General features: G+C 42.6%; 1 protein-coding gene across 2 annotated transcripts in view; it reads left to right on the top strand.

The window, feature by feature from the left end:
- Window positions 1-19,171, top strand: part of PHLPP2 (PH domain and leucine rich repeat protein phosphatase 2) — a 74,039-nt gene extending 54,868 nt beyond the window's left edge. For both annotated transcript variants that reach the window (XM_084755804.1, XM_084755803.1), the window contains 7 exons: window positions 1,326-1,526; window positions 5,189-5,351; window positions 6,026-6,156; window positions 7,040-7,150; window positions 7,901-8,095; window positions 9,428-9,659; window positions 14,302-19,171. In XM_084755804.1, the coding sequence (XP_084611930.1) occupies window positions 1,326-1,526; window positions 5,189-5,351; window positions 6,026-6,156; window positions 7,040-7,150; window positions 7,901-8,095; window positions 9,428-9,659; window positions 14,302-15,456 (2,188 nt within the window). In that variant the 3' untranslated portion in view covers window positions 15,457-19,171. The remainder of the gene's footprint in view (window positions 1-1,325; window positions 1,527-5,188; window positions 5,352-6,025; window positions 6,157-7,039; window positions 7,151-7,900; window positions 8,096-9,427; window positions 9,660-14,301) is intronic.
- The last annotated feature ends 127 nt before the right edge of the window (window positions 19,172-19,298 follow it).

The following is a 19,298-nucleotide window of genomic DNA, read 5'->3' as shown; positions in this document are numbered from 1 at the left end:
TCACACACAGGTTGAAATAAGGGGAGAGCTCAGTTGGTATAGTGCTTTCCTCACAGGCATAAGGATATGATTTTAGTTACCCAGAACATGTAAAACTGTAGGGCATGGTAGCATGTGCTTTTTTTTTTTTTCATGTGCTTATTATTCTAGCACAGATATGGTAGGGACATAGGGATTCCTGGGGCTTGCTGGTCAGCCAGTGTAGCTTCATGGGTAAGCCCCAGGCCAATGAGAGATCCCATCTCAGAGGAGATACACAGAAATGTTTAAAACTACCCTTATTTTGTGTCTACAAGTGTACTTAGGCGTGCACTATAGTGTACATGTGAAAGTTAGAGGACAACTTGGTGAAGTCAGTTCTCGTCTATACCGTGGGTTCTTGGGATCAAACTCAGGTTGTCAGGGTTGGTAGAAAGAGCCTCTACCTGCTAAGCCATGTCACCATCCATCGGTGGCATTTTTTAAGGTGACACTCAAGATTATCCCCTTGTCTACACACACACACACACACACACACACACACACACACACACACACTATGCACACACAGGCACACACAGGCACACACATGAAGACACAAGTTTAATGCTGCTTCCTTTCATTGGGGATGTTCTATGTATATAAGCGTTGTATTCAACAGGTTATTAAACTTACACCATAGTTTACTTGTTAGATTGACAAAGATTAAATTGAATTATGATATTGTAGGTAAAAATGTGGATTACATTCTTGTATAAATGCGGTTTGGACTTGATCTTAGCCAGAATGCCAAGAAACAACACAACTGCTGTTTGATACAACTTTTCTGGGCCTTAAATAGGCAGTATATTAAAAGCCATTAAAAACGTACACCCCTTGATGCCATAAATTCTGTTTCTAGAACTGTACACTAGGGATATAATTGGATAAGAATCCAATATTTTCATTATAGTGCATATGTACACAAGTATAAATACTCTGTGTAGACACACTATCAGAGCACCATGGGATTAGTTAAATAGATAATGATTTGTTACAAAGAGACAAAACTTTTTGAATGTTATCTTTATAGTTCAGATGTATATTATGGTGCTATTCAATAGTGTCTTTGCAATGGGAACAGGTGGTTTTGCATGGAGCCATTAAAGAATGCTAGAAAAATAGCTATGCCTATGTTCCTTCTTGCCACCTGGCTTTGAGTTGATTAGATGCCGAGAAAACTTTCCAGAGGTTTTATTCTTGACTTTGGGAGCTTGGAACAACATTTCCTGTTGCAAAGGACATGATGGTTTCTACTTAAGAAGATAACAAACTCAAAGGGAGTGATGTTCTGTGTGTTTTGTCAGTCTCAGATACTTGAATGCATCTGCAAATAGTCTGGAGTCTTTGCCTTCTGCATGTGCTGGAGAGGAGAGTCTGAGTGTGCTGCAGCTGCTGTACCTGACCAGCAACCTCCTGACAGATCAGTGCATACCTGTTTTGGTTGGGCACCCACACCTGCGAATTCTCCACCTTGCAAATAACCAGCTACAGACCTTTCCTGCAAGGTAAGTGAGTGCAAGGTGTCATCATTTGAGAATAAAACACCAATTCTGCATTACATCATAGCTTTCTGACTATGACACATCCTAACATTTGTTACTGGTAGGACTTCCTCCCTAACTTCCCCCTTTTGCTTCTGGGGTTTTATTTAGCTTGAGCTTGTGTGAGTCTTGTGCATAGTGCTGCAGTTGCTGTGAGGTTATATGTTTTATCTAGAAAACACTGTTTCCTTGATGTTCCCACTACCTCTGGCTCCTGCACTCTCTCTGCCCTCTCTTCTGCAAAGATTCCTCAAGCCTTGGGGATAAGCATATGATATGTATTTCCCATTTAGGGCAGAGCATTCTACAGTTTCTTATTCTAGGAACTGGCTTGTTCTTTCTACCATGTGGATCTTAGGGATCAAATCTAGGTAGTCAGTCTTGGCAATAAGTGCCTTCCTTTCTCCACTGACCCATCCGCTCTGATTTTAGAATCTAGGCACAGATGTACAATCACTAAGCAGCTGATTTAGAATGTGAGTACTGTGTTTTAGTCACAAGTCAGAAGAACCTAGGTTGGGAGTAATATAAAAGAAAAGATTGGGGAGCCGGGTGTGGTGGTACACTCCTGTAATCACAGCACTCGGGAGGCAGAGGCAGGTGGATCTCTGTGAGATCGAGGCCAGCCTGATCTACAAAGCGAGTCCAGGACAGCCAGGGCTACACAGAAAAACCCTGTCTCAGAATTAAAAAAAAAAAAAAAAAAGATTGAGGCTAAAGAGATGGTTCAGTGGTTAAGAGCACGGCTGCTTAATCAGAAGACCCAGGCTCAAATCCCAATACCCACATGGCAGCTCACAACTGTAACTACTTCCAGGGCATCTGGCACTCTCACATAGACATACATGCAGGCAAAACACCAGTTCACATTAAAAAAAAAAAAAACAGCCTGTCAATGGTGATGCATACTGTTAATCCCAGCACTTGGGAGGCAGGAGCAGGCAGATCTCTGTGAGTTCAAAGCCAGCCTGGTCCACAGAGTGAGTTCCAGGACAGCTCATGGTACACAGCGAAAAGGAGAGAGGGGGCGGGGGAGAGAAAATTAAGGTTAGCCTTGGGAACACATTTTAAGAAGAAGTTAGAGGATAATTGGATCACTTTTAATTTTTTAAAAAGGTATATATATGTATTTATGTATCTATGTATGTACACAATGCTCTGTCTGCATGTACGCCTGCAGGCCAGAAGAAGGCCACAGTGTGGTTGCTGGGAATTGAACTCAGGGCCTTTGGAAGAGTAGTCAGTGCTCTTAACCTCTAAGCCATCCCTTCTGCCCCATCACTTTTAATTTTAAAAGGCACATGTCATAATGGACTCCAAGTGGACTCAAACTCATGATGCTATGTTTTTTGTTTGTTTTTAAGACAGGGTTTCTCTGTGTAACCTTGACTACCTTGGACTTGTTTTGTAGACCAGGTTGGTTTTGAACTCACAGAGATCCGCTTGCCTCTGCCTCCCAAGTGCTGGGATTAAAGGAGTGTGCCACCACTGCCCAGCTCTCATGATGCTTTGTTACCCTCTCTTTATAGGCATTTGTCATCATATCCAGCTCTTTCTGGATTTTGGGGCAACTGTTGGTTTAAACAGTTGGTAAAGTACTTGCTGTGTAAACTTGACTTAAGTTCAGATCCCCAGAGCCTTTATAAAAAGGCAGCTGTAGTGGTACATAGCTGCGTTGCTGGCACTGGGGAAATAGAAACAGGAGGGTCTCTGAGGCTTGCAGGCCAGCCAGTCCAGCCAAGTCAGTGAGGTTCAGGTTTAGTGGAGATCCTGCCTCAAAACAAAAAAACCCCAAACAAGAACATACCAAATGCCAACTTCTGGCTTCTATTTGTGCACATACACAGATGTGCACGTACCTGCATATGCATATAAAGTTGTACATACACAAGCCAGGCGTGGTGGCGCACGCCTTTAATCCCAGCACTTGGGAGGCAGAGGCAGGCAGATTGCTGTGAGTTCAAGGCCAGCCTGGTCTACAAAAATGAGTCTAGGATAGCCAGGACTGTTACACAGAGAAACCCTGTCTCGGGCTGGGGGTGGGGGAGTTGTACATATACAAATATTTTTTCTGTTTTGTCTTTATTTTCTTCATCTTTTATTTCTTTAGTTTCTTTGAGTGTACATATATTATCACATATACAAAAGAAAAAATTTTCTAAGCTTATTAAATGGATGAGTTTTCTTTAATGTATATATAGGTGTGTATCTTGTGAGAAGGTGCACTTGAAAAGTATGAATTTTCTAGCACTTGAAATTGTGATCTATTAGAAAGGTAAGATGGAAAATTAATATAAAGTACTTATTTGAGGGACTGAAGAGATAGCTTTGTAGTTGAGAGCAGAGGACCTGGGTTCAGTCTCGAGTGTACATGGCAGTGCACAAATGTAGCCATCTACAACTACAGCTCCAGGAAACTTGATACCCTCTTCTGGCCTCAGTGGGCACCTGCTTTCATGTAGTGCACATGCAGGCAAACACAAGTACTTTAAAAAATAATAAATAAATAATATCTAAAAACCATTTTGAGAAATCTGGTAGGAAATGTAGTGAAATTGTAATAGTAATTCTTTCTTATTGCTAGTACTGTTGCTGACTTATTTTCCAAACTTTAACATTTTTTGTTTTCAAAGAAATCAGAGAAATTTGTTAATGGAAACATTAGGCTTATGATAGATAGATAGATAGATTTTTTTTAATTTTAATTTTTTATTTTTTTGGTTTTTCAAGACAGGGTTTCTCTTTGTAGCCTTGGCTGTCCTGGACTCACTTTGTAGACCAGGCTGGCCTCGAACTCACAGTGATCCACCTGCCTCTGCCTCCCGAGTGCTGGGATTAAAGGCGTGTGCCACCACGCCCAGCTCAGGCTTACGATATTTTTGATAACATGTAAAAAGCTTTGTATTAGGGGGCTGGAGAGATGGTTCGGAGGTTAAGAGCGCTACCTGCTCTTCCAAAGGTCCTGAGTTCAATTCCCAGCAACCACATAATGGCTTATAACTATTTACAATGAGATCTGGTGCTCTTCTGATGTACATGCAGGCAAAACACTGTGTATATATGATAAATAAATAAATCTTCAAAAAAAAAAAGCTTTTTATTAGAGTAGTGCGAATTGTTTCTCTGTCCCGAGCAGGGTATTGTGTGTACAGGAGTGTGGTAGTTAGTGTTAGTGCGGGGAGGGCTACCAAGAAGTGTAAAACTGAAAGGAGTCTTAGTTCACCTTCTTCACTTTATGGCTGACACAGTTGAGGCTCCTCGTCCTTCCCTCACGTAGGATTCTGCAGTCTTGTTAGTGCAGCATCAAGGACTGGCTCTTCACTCTCAACAGTAGGCCAGTACTTTTTCAGGGACTCCCTGAAAGTCAGAAAGATGCTCGTGGGCTTCTATAAGAAAAACAAGGACAGTGCCAGCCTTTGAACACTGAGTGCTGAGTACCAGATCACGCTGACAGGTCATGCTGGTGAACTGTGGCTCGGTTGATGCCTGCTTTTTCCCTTCTCTCAAGGTTCTCTGCGGTGAGCTACGTCATCTTTACTCTATGGTTACTATAAAATAGTGCCACTTGGCAGCTGCTCTTTTCTGATGCAGCATAATGTTTTGATGTTTCTTTTTTTTTTTTTCAGCAAACTAAATAAATTGGAACAATTGGAAGAACTGAACCTAAGTGGGAACAAGCTTAAAGCCATTCCCACAACCATAGCAAACTGCAAAAGGCTGCACACCCTTGTCGCACATGCCAACAACATCAGCATTTTCCCGGAGATACTACAGCTGCCTCAGATTCAGGTACTTGCATGAGCTAGCCTGACATCCTCTCTGCAGAACAGCGGGGTGAGAGGGGGTACTTCTCTTGTAAGAAAGAAGTAAGGACTGTGAATGAGACTGCTTCTCCCTAAGACTTTCCCTTGAGCTAAGTTCCCCTCCCTACCAGTAAGATTCATTGAGAGACTGAGCTATATAATTGCTGCTTTCTAATAGTCCCGATTGGGTACAGTCCTCTTTCTTAGACTTTCCCAAAGACCATGCCACAGCCTCTATCCTATACTAGGCTCCTTCCCACATCCTCTTCCCCGCAACCCCAAGGATTTCATTGTAAGTAGTCTCACTTATTGCAAGAATCAGCCAAGTTTAACCAAGGGTGTGCCCTAGAGGTCGGCTTAAAAATATTGACAAAACTTGTACTTACACAACATGACCAGGCAACATCTTTATAGCTTTCAATAGCCTTGCAAAGCTAATAAGTACTGCCAGTGGATGTGTCTGAATCCCCCCCCCCCTTTTTCAGAGATAAGGAATGGGTATTGTTCCCTTCTCATATGTTCAATTTAAAATCTGAATATACTTAATTCATTCCTGGAAAGAAATTAAGTTCCCATTTGAGGCTATCGGGAAGATTGAATGTTTAGGAGTAGAGATTGTTATATAATGTATTCTCTTTTGGTTTCTCTATTTCTTTTCAGTTTGTAGACCTGAGTTGTAATGACTTGACAGAAATACTAATTCCAGAGACTCTGCCTGCTACTTTACAAGACCTTGATCTGACAGGAAATACAAATCTGGTTCTGGAACACAAGACTTTGGACATGTTTAGGTAGGACAAAATTTCTGAAATTGAATCCATTTTTCAGCTGTCAGTGGGTCATCTTTGGATTATGGAAATGTCTGTTAATTAAAGGAATAGACTGGATTATACCAGAACACTTTTTTTTTGGGGGGGGGGTTTCGAGACAGGGTCTCTCTGTGTAGCCTTGGCTGTCCTGGACTCACTTTGTAGACGAGGCTGGCCTCGAACTCAAAGTGATCCACCTGCCTCTGCCTCCTGAGTGCTGGGACTAAAGGTGTGCGCCACCAGGCCCGGCTCAGAACACTCTTTTTGTTTGTTTGTTTCGCTTTGTTTTGTTGTTGTTGTTGTTGTTGTTGTTGTTGTTTTCTTTGAAACAGGGTTTCTCTGTGTAGCTTGGCTGTCCTGTACTCGCTTTTATAGACCAGGCTGGCCTCAAACTCACAGTGAAACGTTTGCCTCTGCCTCCCAAGTGCTGGGATTAGAGGGGAGTGCCACCGCGCACGGGGGCCAGAACACTCTTATGTTCTCTTCTTTGGTTCATTTCTACGGAGCTATACACTAAATCATTTTACATGGCAGGCATAGATGTGTCTAGTGGCAGAGGTCACATTGTAACATCGAAGTGACAATTCATATGTGTTGTTTTAAGATCTCTTTATATTGCTTTAAAAAGTAGATACTGAGTAGAAGTCTAGAGATGTTCGTGATGCATTAGTTGAAGCTGTATTTAGCCTGTGCTTCCCCTACGACTTCCTGATCTCCTACATCAAAGCCACAGAGTTATCATCCCACTTTGATTTAGTCTCTCTGGAAATGTATCTTAGTCTGTTAAAAGATTATTTTTTTAAAACTATTTCTTATAAAATACAGATGAGAATATGGTTAAAATGCCCTTCTTCACCTCCTGCAGCCATATCACAACCCTGAAAATTGATCAGAAACCTTTGCCAACCACAGATTCTACAGTTACATCAACCTTCTGGAGCCATGGACTGGCTGAGATGGCAGGGCAGAGAAATAAGTGAGTATGTTGGCCCTGGAGCCTGGAGAGAGACAAGGCGGCTGGTGGCATCCTAGGCCTGCTAGACCTTGTCCTAGCTGTCTCTCAAACAGAAGTCTCAGAACTTCACCATGAGATAAGATCCTTCTAAAGCCATGATAGAGAAAAAATGGATGTGTAGTCCACAAAGTACTAAATTCTTCTTACTGTTTTCTTATGGAATTTTCTTTTCCTATGAGCAAAATTGATAACTAGGCCCAGTCCTACAAATAGCACTGATTTTCCAGTTGCCCCTAGTCTGAGATGATCCTCTGTTCCTGTAGACTTTCCTTCAAGTGGTCCAGTCAAAGCTCACACCCTATACTAGGCTTTTTCCTGTACCTTCTACCTATACACTGTTCTATGATAAACATTCTTCTTGGGGCAAGGAACACAAACCCAGTGCTATTGGCAGGTGTGCTGTGGTGGTCTTTGGATGAAGAGCATTGACAAAAATGAGTTCTTAATCACTGTGACCAGAAAACACTGTCTTTCCAGCTTTTGATAGCATTGCAAAGTTAGTGTACACTGCCTGTGAATGTGGCTGCGTGCCCATGCCTTAGGACGGTGTCTCTGACAGCTGCTGCCTGTCTGTCTTATCTAGAGCCTCCTTGTAGACATAGACTTACCACGATGCCTCTCCATCTTCAGTTAATACATTTCAAAAGGAATTCCCTCAAGAATAGTCTTTGCTAGTAACGTCTGGTGATTATGTTTCTCATCTTGTTTCAGACTCTGTGTGTCTGCTCTGGCTATGGATAACTTTGCAGAGGGGGTGGGAGCTGTGTATGGCATGTTTGATGGGGACCGCAATGAGGAGCTCCCTCGTCTGCTGCAGTGTACAATGGCAGATGTACTTTTGGAAGAAGTACAGCACTCAACAAATGACACAGTTTTTATGGCTAATACCTTCTTGGTATCTCACAGGTAAGCAGGTGGGTTGAATAATCCCTAACTCCACTTTGCTTCTAGAAAGTAAATCTCAGAAGCTGAAGGTCATTGCTGCTGCTCCTTCCTGTGCCACATTTTCTTGGTATCAGCAGAGTGTGATGGTCATTCCTTTTTAAATGGAGTCATTTGTCACTCTTGCTAAGGACCTGGGAAGGCTAGCACATGCATGCTAAAAGTATGTGCCTGACTGTGTGAACATTTAGGGAAAGATTCTCCAGAGTTAGCTGATGACCTACAGAAGGCTGATAAGCACTCTTCAGATTTATGTGTTAGAATTCTTATTATTAGGATTTATCCAACTCTTCTTTCTTATTAACATCTAAGCCACTTATAAGCCAAAACCTCACATCTGAACTCCTGAAAATCTCTTAGTAGCAGAGAGTGCTTTGCACCTCAGGTAGGTGTCCTAAAGTGTGCAGAGTGCTGAGACTGTAAACTTGAATAGTCAAGACTGGAATAGTGAGTAGCTGGAGCTGGTTTTATCTCTTGTGTTAAAAAGCAGAGTGTGGGGGAAAAGAGTTTGTTTTGTTTTTTCAGTAGAATTAAGCTAGAGACTTGGCACACTAACAGTTTGGAAAAGGGAACTCTGAAGTTTGTACCTGCCAAAGACCAAGTACTGTGCCACACAGTTTTCATCCTTATCTTTCAAAAAAAGACAAATAGGTAGGAATTTTATCAATTTGATTTCTTAGAGAAAGAACTTTCTGGGATTCTACAGTCAACAAAAATGAAAAAAAGAAAAAGGAAAAGGAAAGAGGAAACTTGAGACTACATCTTTCTGGTGGTGTCTGCTGTGTGTTCACATTGCCTGCGCTGTGCTGGATACATGGGTGCTCTGTGTAGAGAAATGCAAGGCGAATCATGGCCCTCTCTGAAGGAACACACAACCCTAGTGCTTCTCAGAGTGTTATTCCAGTGCCAGCATTCTGGGCATTCTTAGTAGAAACTTGTTAGACTTGCAGAGCCAGCCTCTTGCTCCAAATCAGAAGCTCTGTGCTTGGAGCCAGGCCCAGTGTTCTGCTCCGTGATCAGGCCCTTCATGTGCATCTGATGTGCTAAAGTCCAAAAGCTCCGGAAAGGATGTCTCTAATGAGACACAGAAACAGTGGAGAAAGATGCCCCTGTGTGCCATGAAATGCCCCCTTCAAAGTCTTTGTTAGTGGAAAGTGCTAGGCTACCCACTTCTTAGCACCACCGTAGAGTCTGCCCTGGGTGGATGAAGGTGGGTGTACACCATGGGTGTAAAAGACTTCCTCTTTTCTGTAAAAGTAGTTGCTATGTCTTCATTTCTTTTTTCTTTTGACACAGGAAATTAGGAATGGCGGGCCAGAAGCTGGGCTCCTCTGCTCTCCTGTGCTACATTCGGCCTGACACTGCTGACCCAACAAGTAGTTTTAGTTTGACTGTAGCCAATGTCGGTACATGTCAAGCGGTCCTGTGCCGAGGTGGGAAGCCGGTACCCCTTTCTAAAGTCTTCAGCCTGGAGCATGACCCCGAGGAGGCGCAGAGGGTGAAGGGTCAGAAAGCCATCATAACAGAGGTAGTAACATCCCCACATGAAAGCTGTTAGAGTAGAGGCAGAGAGGGTCTTTTTCTTTTAAATAATTTATTTAATTTTATTCAATGTGCATTGGCATGAAGGTGTCAGAATCCTTGGAATTGGAGTTACAGATAGTTGTGAGCTGCTATGTGGATGCTGGGAATTGAACCTGGGTCCTTTGGAAGAGCAGGCAGTGCTCTTAACCTCTAAGCCATCTCTCTAGCCCTGAGAGGATCGGTTTTCTTTATCTCGTGACTTGTAAATTGTGTTTATCCCCTGGCAAAGAAATGGCTTCAGTATCAGTATTAAAAGAAATTCTGTAGGCTGGTGTGGTGATGCTTTGAATCCCAGCACTTGGGAAGGGAGAGATAGGTACTTCTCCAAGTTCAAGGCTAGCTTGTTCTACACAGGGAGTTCTAGATAGCCAGGACTACACAGTGAGACATGTTTCAGAATAAAACAAAATCTACTGAGCAGTTAGTGACTAGCCAAAAGCAATAATGAAAAATTGTGGTTAGTGATTCTTGAGTGAGTGGCTGGTGGGTAAGGTGAAGGTTGTGGTTGCCTCAGGGAATCCCCAGCTCACCAGGTTTTGTTATTCTCGGTGGGAAACCCTCCTGAGGTTCAGTCTCATTGTTGCTCCTGTGCTTACTGCGCACATTGTGTCATGCACATAACTTTTTTATGATAAAGTGTCAAGTAGCTATTTGTAGTTTCTCTTCTCTTTTAGAAATTAGCATAACCTTTTGCTTCTGCAACTGGTTATATAGGAATATTGTTTACTGCAAAAAAAGCATGTCTTGTACCCATTTTAAATCAAATTGGTATTTTGTTTATGGTTAAATTTTAAGTGATTTGTGTGTGTGTGTGAATTTTAGGAAGAAGTCTTTTGTTAGATATGTACTCAACAAATACTTCTCAGTATGTGGTTTATCCTTCTATTCTTCAAACAGTGCCTTTAGCAAGCAGCTCTCCACCTTGGGTTGTGACCCCTTCCACAGGGATCACATCAGAAAACACAAATATGTATATTATAACTCCTAACAGTAGGAAAATTACAGTTATAAAGTAGCAACAAAAATAATGTTATGGTTAAGGGTCACCACAGTAGCATAAGGAACTGTATTAAAGGGCCATGGCTTTAGCAAAAAGGTGGTTTTAAATTTTTTTTCATTTATTTGTGTGTGTGTGTATGCATGTTGTGACTGGGCAGGGCACACAGGCACAGTCTGCATTTAGAGGGTGGAGGAGGAGTACTTTCTGGAATCAGTTCTCTCCTTTCCCCTTTATCAAACTCAGGTCTCCAGGCTTTCAAAACAGGTGCCTTATCTGCTGAGCCATCTTGTAGACTTTAGTAGTGTTTTGTTTGTCTATATGTTTAGTGTTTTGTTTTGTTTTGCTTCAAGACAGCTCTGGCTGTCCTGGACTTACTATGTGGACCAGGCTGGCCTTGAACTCACAAGAACTATGCCTGCCTCTGCCTCTGCCTCTGCCTCTTGAGTGCTGTGATTATAGGTGTGCTGCACTGTACCCAGCTAGACCTGAGTAGTTTTCTCTGTTGTTGTTGTAGACCTGAGTAGTTTTCTCTGTTGTTGTTGTTGTTGGTGGTGGTGGTGGTGGTGGTGGTGGTGGTGGTGTGTGTGTGTGTGTGTGTCAAGTCAGGGTTTCTCTGTGTAGTCTTGGCTTTCCTGGAACTTACTCTGTAGACCAGGCTGTCTTTGAACTAAAGAGATCCACCTGCCTCTCCCTCCCAAGTGCTGGGATTACTGGGATGTGCCCACCACCCCCATGGCTGTCCTAAATAGTTTTAATGAATGAAATTCTGCATGGTTTTTGTTTCATGGTGTTATATCTAAACCTGCACTGACAAAACAAAGGTTACTCATGTTTTTTCTATTTTATCTTCTAGAAGCTTCATAGATTTGAATGTTACATTTGAATCTGTGATCTATTTTGAATTAATTTTCAGAAAGCACAAACTCTTGAGTCTTTTTTGTTTTGCTTTGGTAATTAAATACTTCTGAGTCTTTAAAAAGTTAATTTTTAATCTAAATGTTTTTGAGAATTTATATGTATATTATATATTATTTCTACCCCTCTTTTTTCTATAACTTTCTTTGTTTTCTCTACTCTCAAATTCATGATTTCTTCTTCAGTCAATTATTGTTTCACACACACACAACACTGATAAATCTATTTGATGTTCCGTGCGTGCGCGCGCGTGTGTGTGTGTGTGTGTATGTGTGTGTGTGTGTGTGAGAGAGAGAGAGAGAGAGAGAGAGAGAGAGAGAGAGAGGGAGGGAGAGAGAGAGAGAGAGAGAGGGAGAGAGAGAGAGAGACTGACTGATCACTTAGCATTGGATAACCTATCTGGGAGCCTATACCTGAAGAAGACTGAATCTCCTTCTCTCAGTAGCCATTGATTGTCTGTAATGCTTCATTCATCTTGTGTGGGGCTTTCTGATATTTTCCCCATCCACATTGGTGTGCCACTTGGAATTATCATCATGCAGGTTTTATTTAGGGAGCCATGTTTTTGAGATTTCATAAGTTTGTCATCCTTGACATATATAAAAGACACTGTAATTTTGCTGCCCCCTATTATATTAATTATGTGTGTGTGTGTGATGTGTGAATGTTGGTACACACATCTATGGCTTGTAGGTGGTGGTCAGAGGACAACATTTGGGAGTCTGTTCTCCTTCCGTAGGTTCTGGGGACCCAATTCAGGTGATCAGATGTGCACACAAGTACTTTCACCCTCCAAACCATCTTCCCCAGCTCTGGAATCCTGCCATGTTCTGTTTTGCTTTACTTTTGAGACAGGGTCTCTCTATGTAGCCCTGGCTGTCCTGGAACTCTTTGTGTAGACTAGCCTGGCCTAGAATGCACAGTGATCTGTTTGCCTTTGCCTCTTGAGTGCTGGGATTAAAGGCAGGAGCCAGTAGGCCTGGCTTGTGATGGGTTTTGTTTCATTTGTGTCTATATCCAGTTATTCCAGAACTATCCCAGCACTCCAGGAGGCAGGGGCATGTGGATCTCTGTGAGTTTGAGGCCAGCCTAGTCTACACGCAATTAAGAAAAATCCTTCTCCTTTGTCAAAGGGCCCATTTCGTGGCACAAGTTCTGTCTACCTTAGGCTCTCACTAAGGAGCCCATGGTCTGTTAGTGTCTCACTGTGGCTGGCGCAGGGAGGACTTGGATTAACAGTGTACCAGGAAGGTGATTACTCAGTCAAGACAAATGAAAGATAAGAGATGTTTTGCCTGACTAGTCTGTTTTGTACAGAATAATCTTTTTATAGACAATAATGTTTAGATTTTTCTAAGCTTCTAGACACTTCTGAAATATTTTAATGTTTATTTTAATCACATATATATTATTTGCCAAGTACTGTGTCTTTATAATTCTAACCCTCATGAAGGAAGGTTATTTCTTTTTTAATTTCTTTTATTTCTATTTTATATGAAGCAAATAAAGTTTAGCATTTGGGACAAATTTCCTTCCTTCCTTCCTTCCTTCCTTCCTTCCTTCCTTCCTTCCAGACAAATTCTTACAAATTCAAAGCTGTAGTCTTTGCTTCACTCAGGATAACTGCAGCTGTGCGAGGTTAGAGATTTTGTTAGTTTTTTTGTGACGAGGTCTAGTGAGGCCGGGCGTGGTGGCGCATGCCTTTAATCCCTGCACTCAGGCGGCAGAGGCAGGCAGATCTCTGTGAGTTCAGGGCCAGCCTGGTCTACAAAGTGAGTCTAGGACAGCCAAGGCTACACAGAGAAACCCTGTCTTGGGGTAAAAAAAAGAAAAAGAAAGTGTCTAGTGTATGGCCATTACCATCTGTAACCTGGATGATTCCTTTTTCTCTTGGTTTGGACTCGCCAGGCACTTCCTGGATCCGTTTATTCTTGCCTCAGTCTCCACAGACAGCTTAAGACTCAGATTCCCCTTTGCAGGCTCAGTAACCTTGGGGTATGTTGCTGCTTCAACATCTAAGATTCTCAAACCCATTTGACATCTGTTTACTTCCATCATCCCTTTAAAGAGTGATCATTTTTAGTGACGCATCTGTGTTGGGATATCAAACAAAATTACTAGTGACACAGTTTGTGTTTATTGTTTCTCAAACACAACTTTTTATTTAAGGATATGCTGAGACCTGTCCTTCACATTAGAAGAAGCATCTTTTGAGGTGGTACTGCCTGTTAGTCACTTAACTTTAATTGGATTTAACACTAATCCTTTCAACTCTTTGGTATAATAATGATATGGCAGTTTGTTTTAAGCTTTTATACATTTATTTTATAAGTTCACTTGTACTGCTCCTAGGATAAATACTCTAACAATATAAACGTGATTTTACTGTCCATCTCTGTGGTGGGTTGAGTAAGAATGGCCCCATGGGTTCATATGCTTGAATGCTTAGTCATCAGTGAGTGGCACTATTTGAGAAGGATTAGGAGGTGTGGCCTTGTTGGAAAAAGTATGTCCTTGCTGGGTGACATGCATAATTGGCGGTGGGCTTTGAAGTTGCAAAAATCCATGCCAGGCCCTGTTCTTTCTCTAAACATTGTGATTTAGAAAAAGACCAAGTTGTGTATCCCTATTGCTTTTTCTCCCTCACATTTCGTGTTTTTCTTACCTCTAGGACAACAAGGTGAACGGGGTAACCTGCTGTACCCGGCTGTTGGGATGTACATACCTCTACCCGTGGCTCCTCCCCAAGCCACACATCTCTTCCACTCCACTGACCATTCAAGACGAATTGCTGATTTTGGGAAACAAAGCACTGTGGGAACACTTGTCACACCTCGAAGCTGTCAACGCCGTGCGTCATGTACAAGACCCATTAGCTGCTGCTAAAAAACTATGCACATTAGCACAGAGCTATGGTTGTCAGGACAACGTGGGGGCAATGGTGGTTTATTTGAACATTGGTGAGGAAGGCTGTACCTGTGAAATGAATGGGCTCACTCTTCCAGGCCCTGTGGGATTTGCTTCAACTGCCACCATCAAGGATACCCCCAAGCCAACCACTCCCTCATCTAGTAGTGGGATTGCCTCAGAGTTCAGCAGTGAGATGTCCACCTCAGAGGTGAGCAGTGAAGTGGGCTCCACTGCTTCTGATGAGCATAACACTGTGGGCCTGGATGCTAGCTTGCTTCCAAGGCCAGAGAGGCGCTGTAGTCTGCACCCAACACCCACTTTAGGAGTTTTCCAGCGCCAGCCTTCTTGTGCTACTTTTTCCAGCAACCAGTCTGACAATGGACTGGACAGTGATGATGACCAGCCTGTTGAGGGGGTCATAACCAATGGCAGCAGGGTGGAAGTAGAGGTAGACATCCACTGCTGCCGAGCAAGAGATTCTGAGAACTCCCCTACTCTCCCAAAGAACCCTTCTACCCCTTGTTCAGAGGAACATGCTAGAGGGTTGTTTTTTGGCATTCGAAGACAGAACAGTGTGAATAGTGGTATACTTCTGCCAACGAACAAAGACAAGATGGAGTTACAGAAGTCTCCCTCCACTTCCTGTCTGTATGGAAAGAAACTCTCCAATGGCTCCATTGTGCCCCTAGAAGACAGCTTGAACCTCATTGAGGTGGCCACAGAGGCACCCAAAAGGAAAACTGGCTATTTTGCTGCCCCCACTCAGCTGGAACCAGAGGATCAATTTGTTGTACCTCGTGACCTGGAAGACGAAGTGAAGGAGCAGATGAAGCAGCAGCAGGAGAGCAGGCCCGAGCCCGAGCCCAGGGAAGAGGGCCGGGCTGAGCCCCTGGAGGAGTTTGATACAGCACTGTGATTCTGCCCCAAGTGGGCACAGCATAAGGGAGGGCTATGGGGTATTGGGGAAGGGACCTTCAGGAGATGTTTGCCTCAGTGTTTCTAATCATAGATGTGTGGAGTAGAATTTGGAGCCAAAAAGTTGAGCATTAGCAGGGTCTGGCTCTGGGTGAGCTAGTACCACTTTCAGTGTTAAGCTTCGAATTGAACCTTCATTGGATTCCCAGAGTTTCTGGGAGACAGCAGATGCTATTCTATGTCAGTCCTGCCACCTGCCATTAACCCTTTCTCTCCTAGGATCATTTGAGAATTTGCCTGCCTGGGCAGGAAAGGGACTATTTCTGTGGAGGAAGTAACTGAAGGTTGATTCCCTTTACTAATTGCTGCTGATGGATCTCTATGACAAGAGAAATCACCTTATCTCTCAGACTAACTAGTGGGGTGGGATGTGACTAGTCACATGGCTTTTTATTCTCTACGAGAATACAGCCTATCAGATGATGTCTATTGGAGATAAAGAACCAATCAAGCAGGTAATTTATGTGTGTAATGTTATGTAACGAGAGCACTTTTCATTGACTGTGAACCTTTTATTTTTGAATCTGCACTCGAGCCAATCTTCTTTGAGGCAGCCCAGCTCCTTTGTTCATTGGTAACTGAGCATTGGAGCCTCCTTTGAGGGTACTTGGAAAGGTCCTGGAAGTTGATCTGTTGGATGTCAGACTATGAAAGCTCCTGAGAACCTTGGGGTGGGAGGATTTTATTCTGTGGAGGAAGATGGGGAAGGAGTGAGAACTAAGTTTTTTTCCCCAAGACAAAAAGAGACTCTGTCCTGGATAAGCTGACCCCTGCTAGGAACTAGGATCACAAGGCAGGTCCTTGTGGATTGGCCTCTTATCCTAAACATGGTAGAGTTGGCAGGCAGCCTCTTGACAGGCAAGCTGACACCTTGAATTATAAGGAGTATGACAGGAACACGTGGGCAGACAGATCTCACAAGACGGACTTGTTCCTCCCTCCCCTCTCCCTTCCTCCCTCCCTCCTTGTCTCTCTGTGTCTGTCTGTCTGTCTGTCTGTCTGTCTGTCTGTCTGTCTGTCTCTCTCTCTCTCTCTCTCTCTCTCTCTCTCTCTCTCTCTAGCAGGATGTTTTTCTAGTATGTTGGTAGTGAGTTGAATGCTTACCCTATAGTGTTTGACGCTGTGCCCTTCTGAATACTGCTGATTCTCCTGACATGGTTCAAAGCACTGGGCTCAACACCAGGGTAAGAAAGGCTATTCAACTGAGAAATTGAAATTACAGAAAACTTGTAATTTTTTTCACATTCCATATAACCCTAGCAAATTACAGCTTGTTGTATATTTTTGTTGCCTTTTCCATTAGATTTACTTAGGAAACTAATTCCTATTTATTGATACAAATTTTGGCATTGCTTGATTTTACTCAGTGGAAAATGTGCTTTGAAGTTTTAGAATATTGCACAACTAAAAAAATAGATTAAGGAAATTTTAAATTTGCTTTATAGAAACAAATTGTTAAATATAAGATTGAAAGTGTGTAATTTTCTTTTGGTTTGAGGAGGAAGTTTTTGTTTAAAGCAATACTAAAATCCAGAATTACCTTTTCACAGATAATTCTGTCTTCAGAGGCCCTGTGCTCATGTGCACGTCAGTAGGTTACACTGGGGGGAGGGGGAGGGGATGTTATATCACTCCAGTAGCGGAACTTGAGTCTCCAAGTCATCAGCAACACTTCACTTCCTTTTGTCAAACTACTGTCAGTTACTGGAAAATGTTAGAACTCAGGTCTTTGATTTGAGGTGGGGACGTAGTAGCGTATACAGAGTTTAGGTGTGTGTGTTGCCATCTTATTTTTCCACCTTATTTTTATATGGGGAAAATGAAAAAGAAAAAGGAAAAATGAGAATGAAGGAAAAACACAAGGTGCCAATGATGTCAGGCAGCCTCTTCCTCAGCAGAACCTTTGAGCTGTAGAACGGTGGTGATGTTGAGAAATCAGTTATTTTGAAAAAAAAAAAAAATAGCACTTCAGTAGTATAGTCTTAGAAAAATTGTCTTTTTTAATGTGAACTTTTTTTTAATGCTCTATTTGTTTACCACCCCATTCACTAAAGTCACCTCAAAACCCAGTTCTGAAATGACAAAACGACAAAAGTAAACACACGCAGCTTTTGGCTGGTGGAACTCTGGGATCCAGTGTCCTCTGTGGAGGGCTTTTCAGGGTTCTTTAGGTTGTGTTGAAAAACCTCAATGTAGGCCAAACCAAAACCAGTGGTTCTGTTTTAGTAGTTGCCTTTCTTTCGTGTCCTATCATGACTCTGTATTAAAAAACAGAGGGTTAAAAGGCCATAGCTCATTTCCCAAAACATAATACGCACTTCTTGTCGACGTGAGGTGATTTGCTGATGTTGTCTGGACAGGCTGTCAGATGGGTGTGGCCCCTTCCTTTTGCCCAGAGGCTGTATTCTCCGGGTGGCCAGAATACAGGTTACTCCTTACTCAGAGAACCTGCCCTCTGTGTGGTTCGTGAGCCTCTGCCTGTATCTCCCATTTCATTAATTTAAAAGAAATCCTGAGGCCAGATGAACCCTCACTTGGGTGCTGGAAACAGGAGGACCAGGAACTCAAGGTTGTCGTTGCTGTGGAGAGTTCAAATCCACTCTTGTGTACATGAGTCCCTGCCTCAGACACAGCCAGGGTTTCTAAAGGAAGAACACTCTGGGTGGTGCAGTTCAGGAGGCTCGCTGACAAAGAAGAATGTCTGTGGCCCCAGCCGAGGTTTTAACCCAGCAGGTACACTGAAAATCCCATTGTTGATAGGAAAGAAAGTTCTGGTGCCACTATGGAGTCCAGTAATTGAACAAACCACTCCTGACACAAGCGAGGTTGATTATACTACTGTGGAGTACACACGTGCAATAATCAGTGAACTCACTTCCCTGGTGAACAGAAGAGCCACCTGAGCAGCTTGTAATCTCTGGGTGCTATTACAGTGCGTGCAGTGAGTGCTGTTTTCTAGGCAATTAGATTGGGCTGATCTCCTGAATATCAAACAGTGCTCTTCTTTCTGTGTAGACTTCAGCAAAAGCAGGTACTTGGAAACCACAGGCTCACCTTCTCTATCTATTCAATAACTATTACTGAAGAGACCTCCATAAGGGAGCACTTGGCTGTTACCAATAAATGTACCAGTTACTAAAGAATCTGTCTCCAAGCCATCTGGTGATGTCTGCAGCATCACTGTAGAACTGTCTTGTGTCACTTTCTACTTCCCTCTGGGTGGAGCCTCTCAGACTCCCCATGGCAGGCTAATCTTTCTCTCCAGGTAGTGAGTAGCTTTGCCCTGTGGTTGGGTAGGCACTCCCTAGCCTGAGAGAAGCAGCTACATTACACCTGCTCTGTTTCTTCATCTGGTGATCAGCCAATCAGCATTAGCTCCTTGTACCTAAATCTCACGCACCTCTCCCAGATGCTATGGGGTTTTCTCACTGTTGCCAGTGGATGTCATCCAAACAGTGGGCTCATATCTTATGGTTTTTGTGCAATCATTGTCGTATTGTAGTCCTAAGACTCATTATAGTGTATTTTTGATATTTTTGAAATGTGTTAAATTTTTTAATTCAATAATATGAGCCAGAGCATGTTGCAGCAAATCTATTGTTTGTAAAAAATAATAATAATAACAATAAATAAAATAAAATGGGATATCTTTTCCATGCCTTTGCTTTATAAATATTTTATGAGGAACTACAATTATATGTATAATTGGGTCTTTACTAAATGTATTGTTAGGACTTTTCCACTTTAGAGGGAAAGAACATATGCAAAACCTATTTTATGACA

The sequence above is a fragment of the Acomys minous genome (genome assembly GCF_964271855.1).
Source record: "Acomys minous genome assembly, chromosome: 14".
Lineage (NCBI taxonomy): Eukaryota > Metazoa > Chordata > Mammalia > Rodentia > Muridae > Acomys > Acomys minous.
The sequence above is the reverse complement of the archived record's forward strand: the minus strand, read 5'-3'. Positions and strand labels throughout refer to the sequence as shown.